General features: G+C 57.5%; 1 protein-coding gene and 2 non-coding genes across 6 annotated transcripts; all 3 read left to right on the top strand.

Annotated features, from left to right (window-relative positions):
• Positions 1-310: 310 nt before the first annotated feature.
• TBRG4 (transforming growth factor beta regulator 4) lies at positions 311-10,712 on the top strand. Of its 4 annotated transcripts, none has more exons than XM_005609124.4 (11): positions 311-428; positions 2,123-2,587; positions 5,283-5,606; positions 6,159-6,330; positions 6,613-6,770; positions 7,424-7,534; positions 8,404-8,548; positions 8,940-9,185; positions 9,442-9,553; positions 9,668-9,782; positions 10,407-10,712. In XM_005609124.4, exons 2-11 carry the CDS (start codon positions 2,174-2,176, stop codon positions 10,506-10,508), a joined length of 1,899 nt encoding a protein of 632 aa, XP_005609181.1. In that variant the 5' UTR covers positions 311-428; positions 2,123-2,173; the 3' UTR covers positions 10,509-10,712. The 4 variants fall into 4 exon arrangements, with proteins under 4 accessions (XP_005609181.1, XP_070120483.1, XP_070120484.1 ...); XM_070264382.1 differs by having other exon boundaries at positions 416-493; XM_070264383.1 differs by lacking the exon at positions 311-428 and adding an exon at positions 635-853.
• LOC111773350 (small nucleolar RNA SNORA5) lies at positions 5,858-5,994 on the top strand. The gene has a single exon (XR_002807732.1). It is a non-coding gene; the product is annotated as a small nucleolar RNA SNORA5 (small nucleolar RNA).
• LOC111773349 (small nucleolar RNA SNORA5) lies at positions 6,377-6,511 on the top strand. The gene has a single exon (XR_002807731.1). It is a non-coding gene; the product is annotated as a small nucleolar RNA SNORA5 (small nucleolar RNA).
• Positions 10,713-11,354: the final 642 nt, after the last annotated feature.

The raw sequence follows: 11,354 nt of genomic DNA, 5'->3' as shown, positions 1-11,354 counted from the left end.
ACCCCAGCTCTTGAGACTGGGAGAGGCCGGCGGGGCTGGAGCGCACAGACTGACGACCAAGTGTCGCCTCCCAGACTCCGTTTGAGGACCCGGAACTGGCTGGGGAACGCCCACATCTCCCGCCTTCAATCCTGGCCTCTTTATTCTTTCGCCTCCCATTTTCCCTAATTTGCCCTTCACCTGTCTCTCGCTTCGCTTTCCATCACCTCGTTTGCGCCCTCAACAAAGATGGCACCCAGCCGGAAAAGGGCAGCTAGCGTGACTTCCGTCCGTGTGCCCTCAACAAACATGGCACCCGGCCGGCATAGACTAGGACGTGACTTCCGGCCGGACGGCGCGCGGCGAGGCTCGCTTCCGACGGCGCTCCAAGTGACGTAGGCGGGGGCGCCGTGCGGCGTGTGCTGAGGACGGTGTCAGGGCGCATGGAGGTCAGCGATGGCGCTCGCTGCGGCGGCGGCATATGTTTCGCAGCAGGGCGAAGGGGCTGTTGAGCGTGGGTTTTGAGGGCACGAGGGCGTGGTCCAGAGTGGAGACCGGCCTGGCGCGCTGGGATGCGGGGGACCGGGACGGCAGGGAACGGAGTGGCAAGGGGCCGGGGCCGGGGCCGGACCGGGACGCGAGAGGGCAGGAGGGCAGGGGCCGGGACGCGGTGGGGCAGGAAGACTGGGGCCGGGACGCTGCGGGGCAGGAGGGCCTGGGCGGGGACGCGGGGCGTCAGGGAAGGGGCCAGAGGCCCGGCCCCATTCGGACCCGCACACGCCGGCCTCCCGCGGTGCCGCATGGCGACTGCGTGGCCTGCCGGCTGCCCGCGCTGAGCCTCCCCGTCTCTGCGAGCTGTCCTTCGTGCCATGGTGTAGGTGGTTCTGTCTCTGCATCTGAGGGCCGAACTTCCGGGTTGGTGTCATCCTAACCCCAGATGGGCTTGTGGACCTCGGTTTCCTCTGTAGCTCGTGGGGTTGTCGTCAACCGGGAACGTTCCCGGCGCTCCCCTGCTGCCGGGGCTCAGTGAATAGGGGATGTTGCCCTTGGCCAGTATTCCCCCTCTCTGAGCCTCTTTTTTTGTGTAGAGTTAGACTAAGCTTTTTACAGCTGCTGTGATCTCATGTAATAATAAAATGTGCCGGCCACATACCAAGTTCCAGGAAATCAAAGATCAGACACACTCTCTGCTTTGGCAGGAGGGAGGTCCCAGTTAACATTTTATGGTGCCCTGGTCTCGTGCCTTACCTAGGTCTTTTAATCACCCTGGTGAGCAAGTCTTACAGAATTGTTAAAAGCAACATCGTTGCGATATGTAACAGATTCTTGCAGGAGGTAATGTTTTGTCTGGGTGTAGAAAGATGAAGGGTGATTTCCTGCGTGCTGTGGTGGGGGTGAAAAAAACCGGCAGCAGGCCCGGCCCTACCCAGGTGTAATGAAAGTGCAGGGCCCTGTTTAGAATGAGGGAGTGTGTTGCCAGGAGGAAGAAGTAGTAAAACTGGAGAGGTAATTCTGGGCCATGTTGTGAAGTGCTTCTTGTGATGGGTCCAGGAGTTTTGCTCTTAGAAGGTTGTATGTGTGTGTTTTTAAGAAGGTTGGTGATGTAATGTAGATTGATTTGGAGAAGCTCACTCGCGTGTCTCTAAGTATTAAAATATATCCATGGAAGCTGTAGGGTATGGATTGTGTGTCAGGGTATTCCAGGAGCAGTCTGATTTTAAAATATCCTGTCCCGTAGTCTCTGTAAGCCAATAATTCTTAATCCTGGATGCTCTCAAAGAAAACAATGCTCTCCGAGCCATGAGTCTCCCATTCCAGGGGTCTTGGGCCCAGCCTGGGAATCAGAATTGTTGAACCCCTCCCTAGGTGGTTTTGAAGCACAACCAGGACTAAAAGTCCCCCAACCCACGCTCTGGTGCTCCTGAGTTGTCGTGTTTGGTTACATTCTATGCTGGAACAAAAACTCTGGGATTTTTTACTTCGGAAAATGCTGTTATATGTATGTGGGCAATCAGAAGGGAGAGGTTTGGGCTGGTTTATGGAGAGCATGCCTGTGACTCCCTTTCATTTGTCATGTCCTCTTGTGTCTGTGAGTCAAGAACTGCCCCTGCACCACTCCCTTCTCTCTCCTTTCTCTCTTCAGGGCTTTGGAATCACTTGCTAGGAGTCTTACCTCCCTGTCACCCAGGCCATCATGGCAGCTCGCCTGGTGAAGCGATGTACATGCCTCCTGAGAGAGGCTGCTCTTCTAGCCCCTGCCGTATCTCCGGTTGGCCGACTGAGACTTGCCAGGGTAGCGCATAAGACTCTGACTTCCTCAGCTACCTCACCCAGTTCCCACTTCCCAGGATCCTTGTCAGAGCTTGTGGAGAGGGAACAAGTGTTTACTCCCTACCCAGAGCGCCAGGAGGTGGACCACCTCATCGAGAAGGCTGCCCGGCCTGAGGAGCTCCTGGACCTGCTTGGTGGTGGTCACTGCCTGCACCAGAACCATGCAGCGCTCATCCTCATCCGCCTCTCTCGCCTGCTGTCTGAGAAGCCAGGAGACAAAGCCTCGCTCGTACGGGATGCCCGCTTCCAGCAGCTTCTCCATCTCGTCAACAGTCAGGTGAGTTCTGCAGTGTTCTCTGAGGGCTCAACAAGCAGAACACAGCAGAGGCCCTGGAGTCCAGAGCAGTCAGTCGCTTTTCAGATGTAGACAGGAACTCTGCTTAGTCCGTCAACATCCTGCGATATTTTCTGATTTGATAGATTCCACAGTACCTTTATGTACTTTCTCTGTCAGTCCTCACAAGAGCCCCTGTTAGGTGAATACTGCTGTCATCATCTCAGACAGGTGACCAGGACGCAGTAATGGAAGCACAAGGAGTGAGCCTGGTTCTTGTTGGTTGGTCGGGTGCCTCCCCCTCACCATACAGTCTTGACTTGCGTAGCTCCCCCATCAGTGTCTGGCCGACGGTGGGCGTGCTTTTGAAGCAGGAGGAGATGCAGGGGTGACTGATGGAGGATCCCAGAAGCTTGAGCTGGACATAGGTGTTATTCAGCCAGTCGGAGCCTTTAAGGGTGAGTGCAGAGAGAAGGGACCTGTTTGTGTGGCTCTAGGGGGCAGAGCTCAAGCCAGTTTCTGTTCAGTTGAGGAAGGTCTCCCTTCATGTAGGCTCTTCCCCAGGTGCTGTGGGGTTTGCTGGACTGCCAGAGGGGTCCATGGCACAGAAAGGAGGTACAAACCCCCACTCTGGCCATGTTGGCCCTCACTCACTCCCCCGGTCTGCTCTGGAAGGGAGAGGCTGCACTTCTGTCACTCAGCGTCAAACCCTGTGTCCACTTGTCAGGGAGGAGGAGGCTCACCCCTGGTTCAAGGAAGGGGTTGCACCAAATGAGTGTCTTTTAAACTGCAGGTTATGAAAGCATGGTGGATGTGGTCAGCCATTTTTTAATGAGATCACGTAACATAGAAGATGCCTACCTGCCTCACACGTAGTGAGGGAGTGCTCTTTTGTGGAATTCTGTGTTTCAGTTAAATATGTAAATATGCACGCATGTGTGTACTGGGGTCACAGTACTGATTTATTTCTTGCTGAGAATAAAAGTCATAAAATTACATTAATTAGCTCCCTTGTTCTAAGACAATAATTCTAGTTGTTATTTCTTAAATATTTTATGCACACAATTAAAGCAAGTTTCCCAAGACAAAATGGAAGGTTATAACAAAATTGTAAGCCAGTAACAAACTGGGAACAAAATATTGACAACGTAAATGGTGACCACAGTTTCTTTTAAAAAGTCTTACTGCTGTCCAGGAAACCTAGAGAAGGATACAGGTGCCCAGGTGTCATGTGATAATGAGATCAAATTCAGTACTTTCTGCTTGCTCCCCAGCCCTTCACACAGCAGCTTTTCTGTTTCCTACTCAGCTCGCGTGTGTGATTTCCATTCCTTCTCTCGGCAGTGCAGTCCCATTTCACAGATGGAGAGACTGAGCCTCAGGGGCCAGCAGACTTGCACCACCATTAAAGGCAGAATTGAGAGGCTAAGCGCAGCCAGTGACTGAGCCTTGCTCAAACTCAGATGTTCCGACTCCAGCTCATGTTGAAGCCTTCTGTGAGGGTGGGGTCTGGGCCAGAGGATCTTGGAGTGGCCCCCTGTTCCTCTGAGGCTTAGAAGCACCCTGCAGGGAACAGCAGGGTCACCATTGTTCAGAAGCCGGGCAGGAGCCCAGGAGGAGGGAGGCGCTGTCATGCACAGGACAAGACTGGTTTCAGATAGCCTGGGTGCAAGTTCTGGTTCTGCCATTCCTGCTAAGACTTTGGGGAAACGATGTGTGGAGCGGAGTGATGACGCCTCCCAGGCTGTTGGTACCTGACACACAAGAGTGTGTGGAAGAATGCCTGTGTTTCATAAGAGCTGGCAGTGGTGGCAGCAGGCAGCCAGCCAGTTGTTCATCCCTCGATGCCTGGCGGTTTGGGGGTGGGCAGGACTCAGTGATAGCAGGGCATCTTTTTACCCACAGATCAAAGGGCTTTCGTGCACAGCTTCATGCACTGGGGATGACAGACTGGCTGGCTTCAGTCACAGACTGGAGGGTTTGATGTGGCGCCCTGGTGCCTAGCTGTCGTCTCTGCTTTAAGGCAGCAGTTGCATTCCCAAGGAACGCCACGTTGCCAGAAACTGTTCTGACTCTTCGCTGGAGGAAGGGATTTAGGGTTTGGGGCTTCTCAGACTCAACCACTTTTGTTTGTAGAAAAGTCTGTGTTTTTAATAACTAAAAATTGTAGTTGTCATCACGGGCAAAAGAATGAGTTCTTGACCAAATTGACCTTCCAAAGCCTGACGGTCCTTCCTGACCCTGAGGCACCCTCCCACAGGCTTCACTCTCACTTCTGGACTTCAGAGTTTTACTTGCCCATCAGGTCTGTGGGTGTGAGAGGAGCAGAAGCCAGGCGTGCCCGCGTGAGTTGCTGAGCCTGCTCTCTGTTTAATGTCACATCAGTCGAATTTGTTATTAGGCGAACTCCAGGAGAATTTTTCTTATGGCAGAGAGTTGTTGCTTGCAGGTGATAGCAAACAACCGACTGACTGGAGTGGACGCAGGATATTGGAGGCTGGAGAACCTGACTCAGAAAACAGGCGCGGGCAGAGGCTGTGAGGAGCAGCCTGGTGCGGCCCGTTAGAAGTGCCTGCCTTACGATAGTAGATGAAGTGATTCTAGGGACGCAGCTTCGGGCTCAGACCCTTGGCCAGCTCTGTAACGACACAGGATCGGTGGGGTCCCAAATGTGACTTGCCTGTGTCCTCCCCACCAGATAACCACTGTCTGGCACGGCACCCTCGTGAAGCTGCTCCGGAGCCTCTATGCACTGGCGCTCCCCGCAGGATCCAAGGAGCTGCAGTCGGTGGAGCAGGAGGTCCGCTGGCGAATGCGCAGGCTCAAGTACAAGCACCTGGCCTTCCTGGCCGAGTCGAGCACCACCTACATGCAGGAACGGGAGTCCCGGGAGCTGCTGGCTGAGCTCCTCGTGCACCTGGAGCGGCGCTGGGCGGAGATCGAAGACGGCCGCACAGTGGTGGCCATGATGATGAAGGTGGGGCACCTCTCAGAGTCACTGATGAACCGCCTGGAGGACAAGGTACTGGGGCTGAGAGCATTTCTCCCTGGGAACTTGGGCTTGTTTCCTTGGGTGACGGCCTCTGGGGAAGGGGTGTGGGAGGGGAGCCCTGAGAGCTTCTCTCTACATTATCGTCCTCCAAAATTGCCTCTTGTCCATAACCTGGAGAGGGCATGGCCGGCAACTCCTAAAGTATGGCCTGTGTAGGTGGCTCCGCTTCTGGCTGGCGCTTCCTAGAGACATCACGCCCCCACCCCCTACACCCTCAGCCCTGCAGTCAAGTCAAATTCAGCCCCCGTTCCTGTCGTAGCGGGGGCTGGCCCAGATGGCTGCCACAGCAAGCTCCACAGCTCATGGGCCCTGGGTCCTCTGCCCTGGGACCTGGGGATAAGTTTGGCTGTGGACAGAGCACCCCAGGCCTGGTTCCCCGGGGTGGGAGTGGAGGCAGGCCCTGCACAGGTGGGGCCTGTGTTTAGTAAGCTCAGGCCCAGTTGCTGTCTCGCAGGGGCTGCACTGCATGGGACCCCTGGCCCTCGGGCCATCGAGCTGACCCCTGCCGGCTGTGGTTGACAGTGCCTGGAGCTGGTGGAGCAGTTTGGCCCCGACGAGCTGCGGAAGGTGCTGGTGACGCTGGCAGCTCAGAACCGGCGGTCGGTGCCCTTGCTGCGGGCCATCTCTTATCACCTGGTCCAGAAGCCCTTCCCCCTGACGAAAGGCATGCTCCTGGACCTGGCCTATGCCTACGGTGAGCCTTTGCACAGGGAGGACTGGGGGAGGGAGCGAGCTCTGGCTGCAGCTGTGTCAAATTCGGTGCCTGCCCCACCCATGGCAGGCACTGGCCCAAAAGGCTGCCATAAAAACACTGTCACTCATGGGCCCTGATCCTCTCTGCTGGGCCTCAGGGATAAATTCGGTTACAGACACCAAGCTCCTGGACCTTGAGGCCAGGATAGAGTGGTAGGGTGGGCCCACAGGTAGCCTGCCAAAGCTCACCAGGTAGGACCCCCGGGTCTGCTCTGTCCCGAAGGTAAACTCGGCTTCCACCAGACCCAGGTGTTCCAGCGCTTGGCCGCCGACCTGCTGCCCCACACGCCCAGCCTGACATCTGGTGAGGTGGCCCGCTGCGCCAAGTCCTTCGCCTTCCTCAAGTGGCTCAACCTGCCCCTGTTCGAGGCCTTTGCCCAGGTGAGCAGGGTGCACCTCTGAGGCCTGGGCTTGAGGGCCCTCCATGCCTGACCCTCACTGCGAGGAGCCGGGCCTCTGGTCGTTTGATCAGGGAACTACAGCTGGCCTGGGAATGCTCCCTGATGGCAGGTGTGGCATGCTTACTTTCTGGCTCATTTGGAGAGCAGTGGTAGAGCTCGATAGGGAAAGGAAAAGTAGTTGAGAACAGTCATGTCTCCTCCGTCATTTCACCAGACCTCGTAGGTGCTTCCACTCCTCGTTGGGTGGCTGTGGCAGGGAGAGTGCAGATGAGAATCCACTGAGAACTCGCCCTAAGCTTCCAACCTCCCCAAAATGGAGTCGTAAAAAAAGACGACGCCTGTGCTTGCATTTAGTCAATAAATGTGGTTTCAACTGGTTGTGCATAAAGCGTATTTCTAAAACCATCATCAGGGAGCAGTTTCCAAGGGTCCTGGGCCTTTGTGAGGAATTGCTGCTGGGAGCGTAGAGTCTGGTCCTCCACCTGCCACGCTGTGTAAATTTCCCCATGTGGCTGGGGGCTCATGGGCCCTGGGGGAGGTCTGGGTCTTCATGGGGCGCTGGCCAGGGCCCGGAAGCTTCCCTGGCTCCAGGCCCCTCTCATCCTGCCTCTCTGCCTTACCTGGCCGGCCTAGCACGTCCTGAACAGAGCCCAGAGCACCACTGTGCCACACCTGTGCAACATGCTCCTGGCTTTCGCCCGTCTGAACTTCCGTCCAGAGCGAGAGGATCAGTTCTTCAGCCTGGTACAGTCTTCGTGCCCCTGTTCCCTTGTCCCCGACTCTCTCCCTGCTGGCTGATGCTCTGCCCTCCAGGGAACAGCTCAGGGCTGGATGGGAGGGAGGGAAAAGGTGAGATTTTTGCAGAGGAGTGCTGGGTGCAGAGACAGAATGGGAGAAGGCCTGGCAAGGGGGTTCCAGGGAAGCACTGGGGGCAGCCAGAGGTCCCAGAGGTTGGGGACAAAACTCACAAAATCCTAGCATGTTAGCTGGGCGACCGAGAGCAGCTGTGGGTCAGGAGGACATCAGCTGGTGGGCTCACAGTGCAGTCAGGGCTGGAGGCCACTGGTCTCGCTTCCTAGCACTCCCTTAACGCCCTGCCAAGGTTCAGAGACCTCCCTGGTCCACTTCAGAGATCTGCTGGCAGGGCCCAGGGGTGTGCAGGCCACCCTGCTAGGGGAGCCCACATAGGGGTGAGAGCATCATGTGTGGGGTTGGCGTTTGACCCTAGGCCCCCACAGAGGGTGCTGCCTGGGCTGACCAGCTGCTTGCCCTTTCTCAGGGCCGGAAGCACCACCTTCCCTGTCCTAGGGGCCCAGTCAGGATGTTCCTGAATCTGTAATTTTGTGCCTTAGGCCCCTGCCAGTGGTTGGGTGGTGAGAAAGCCCAGCTGAATGTTCCTGCTGTCCAAATTGGTCCTAGGGAATGAGGAGAGTTTCTGGTATCTTCCATCAGGGGTGCCCCAAGCCTGACCAAGAGTGCCTTTGCTGAGGTTGCTCCCCATGGCCACCTCAGTGTGGCCGGGTCGTGAGGCAGCCCCAGCTGCTGCCTGCCCCGCGATATCTGCAGCTGCTGAACAGAGCCTGCTTTCTCCACCCAACCCTGTCCTTGCCCAGGTGCGGGAGAAGCTGGGGTCAGAGCTGGCAGGCCTGGACCCAGCCCTGCAGGTGGACGTGGTGTGGGCCCTGTGTGTGCTGCAGCAGGTGCGGGAAGCGGAGCTTCGGGCTGTGCTCCGCCCTGAATTTCACACCCAGTTTCTAGGTGAGCAGTGGGGGGACATCGCTCCTCCTCCTAAGTGATGGTGAGCCCATCACCACGCACCCTCCCCCCGACCCCAATACTGCTGTAGCTCTGGCGGCTGCCCGATTCTGTCTGCCTTGAGGCAGGCAGGAGATTAGGGGCCTCCAGGCTCTGCTGATCGTCAGAGAGAAGGGGAGACAGGCAGACCGGAGCTTGCATTGGCTCCTTCTCTGTCCACTCCTGGTGGCTGACCAGCAGACCCTCTTTCTGCTGCTCCTGACCCAGAGCCCAGGGTGGGGCGTGGATGTGGGGGATGCTTCTGCCTCTCCCACCTAGCCCCCCATGTCCCTCCATCCTGGTCCTCCTGGCCCTCGGCCCACCCCTCCCTTCTCACTCCATCCTCTCCCCTTAGGTGGCGAGTCCCCAAAGGATCAGAGTATCTTCCAGAAGCTGCTCCACATCAATGCCACCGCCCAGCTGGAACACCCCGAGTATACCAGCCCCCTTTTGCCGGTCTCAGCCTTGGTCCCCAGGCTCTCAGCTCTTGACAAGAAGGTGACCCCCTTGCAGAAGGAGCTGCAGGAGACACTGAAGGGACTGCTGGGGAGCTCCGACAGGGGCAGCTTCATGGTGGCCACGCAGTACGGCTGGGTTCTGGGTGAGAGCTCCCCCTGCCCTTTCCCACCTCGTCGGGGTGGAGGCTGATTCGGCCTGAGACCTGCCAGGACCCCCGCAGTCCCATCTGAGGGCTGTTCTCACCTGCGCCGTCCGCAGCAAGGGCTGGCCCAGAGAACTGCAGAGACGCTGGTCTCCAGTCTCCAGGGTCTCTGTCCATCCGTTGCTGGGGGCTTTCAGCCCACTTGGTCTCCAGGAGATCATCCCCAATGTGTTTTCATCCCATGCCCCTTTTTCAGATGCTGAGGTGCTGCTGGACGCCGATAGCCAGTTCCTGCCCCTGAGGGACTTTGTGGCCCCTCATCTCGCCCCACCCTCCGGGAGCCAGCCACTTCCCCCTGGGGCCAAGAGGTAAATAGTCCCTCATCTCTCCGGGTGTGTGCGCTTGGCTCTTTGGCATTTCTCTTCCCCCGCAAGGGCCTGGGAGAGCTATCAACGCCCATCATGCCCTCCTCCCCCCACCAGGCTGGCCTTCCTGCGCTGGGAGTTCCCTAACTTCAACAGCCGAAGCAAAGACTTGCTGGGGCGCTTTGTGCTGGCCCGGCGACACGTGCTGGCTGCTGGCTTCCTAGTGGTAGACGTGAGTACCTGGTGGATTTACCCATGTGGGGCCAGGAGCTGGGCAGGGAGCAAGGCCAGGCCTCGAGCCAGAGGGTGCACAGATGCTTAGCCCCCAGCTCAAGGTCAGCCATATTAAGGATTCTGTCTTTACATAGGAGAAAAGGGGAGCTCGGGAAGTGTCATATTTTTTTCAAGATCACACAGCTTTTAAGGATCAGAGCAGGGCCTCGGGTGCTGCTCCCATCTCCATAGCCAGGCCTCTTGGAGAAGGTGAGGCTGGCAGGATGCATGGGCTGCGCGCAGTGTGTGCCCCACGCGGAGCTCTGCACTGTGCTCTGGCCCCAGGGCCTTGGCTCCAGGTTCTCAGCTGGGAAACCTCTGCCACCTCTTCCTGCTCTCTTCCAGAGAGCCGACTGTCCTGTAAGGGCCAGAGAATACATGAGTGGCTTCATGGAACACATGAGGGTTTTGTCACTTTTTTACTTTGGGTGGTGGGGGTGTTATTTGTTGACAATTCTTTAAAAGCCTTGGGCCCCATGTAGTTGCTGCTGGCCATTGGCTTGGGCCCCTGCGGCTCTGAGCACTGACGAAGCCAGGGGCTGTGGTGCAGAGCCTGCGCTGACCCTGCTCCTCCCTCTCCCAGGTCCCGTACTACGAGTGGCTGGAACTCAAGTCTGAATGGCAGAAAGGCGCCTACCTCAAGGACAAGATTCGAAAAGCAGTGGCCGAGGAGCTGGCCAAGTGACCTGTCCCATGGCATGGACTGCATGCCCAGGGGGCTGGACTCGCCCAGCTCTGGGCACTGGGTGCACAGGAGGTGGCACGCCCGAGGACAGACCTTAGTGCAGGACCGTGGCCTGAAGTGGGGTGCTGGCTGGCAGCCCCAAGTGGCAGATTGCCCTCTCGTGGGAAATAAATCTTTTACTTTGGTGTTTGACACCAGGAGGCATCCCAGGCATTGTCACAGCTCTCCACCATGCACCCCACTTTCTTAACCACACGTCTCTGCTCACGCGGCCAGGGAATGGCTGGCTGTGGCTCTGCCCTGGGCGCTCTCCACCCCCGTCAGCAGGACCTGCTTGCCTGAGAGGCAAGGAGCCATAAACGGGGGCTGGCTCTTCAGAATTCCCCTGTCACTCCAGCTGCTCGTCTGTCCCAGCTTGTCTCTGCCACCCACGGAGACCCTTCTCCCATACATTCACACGTGGCCGGCCTGTTCCTTAGGGCCTGCAGTCAGCCCAGGTCCTGGAATTCTGAATCTCAGTGTGAGGACCTTCCCAGGGAAGGCCCCTTGGGTTTGCAGTGCTTGGCTTGGGGTTCTGTTCATCGTGTGGTAACTGATCACAGTTGTCCTGGGAGGTCTCCTCCCATCCATGGTCTCGGGTGACTGGGGGGACCCCAACAGCCTGTACTGACAGGTGGCATGAGAGCTGGACACTCAGGAGGCACTGGCTCTGGAGTAGAAGACGAGCGTGCTGGGCTGCTGCTGCCCGGTTGAGAGAAACCCCTCACTGTCATCACCCCAGACCAGGGGTTCGTGTCGTGGGAACCACTTGCGTGAGCCCAGTACCCCTTCACCACAGCAGCAGGA

Source organism: Equus caballus, chromosome 4, assembly GCF_041296265.1.
Source record: "Equus caballus isolate H_3958 breed thoroughbred chromosome 4, TB-T2T, whole genome shotgun sequence".
Classification (NCBI taxonomy): Eukaryota; Metazoa; Chordata; class Mammalia; order Perissodactyla; family Equidae; genus Equus; species Equus caballus.
This window is presented reverse-complemented; position numbering and strand designations above follow the sequence as displayed.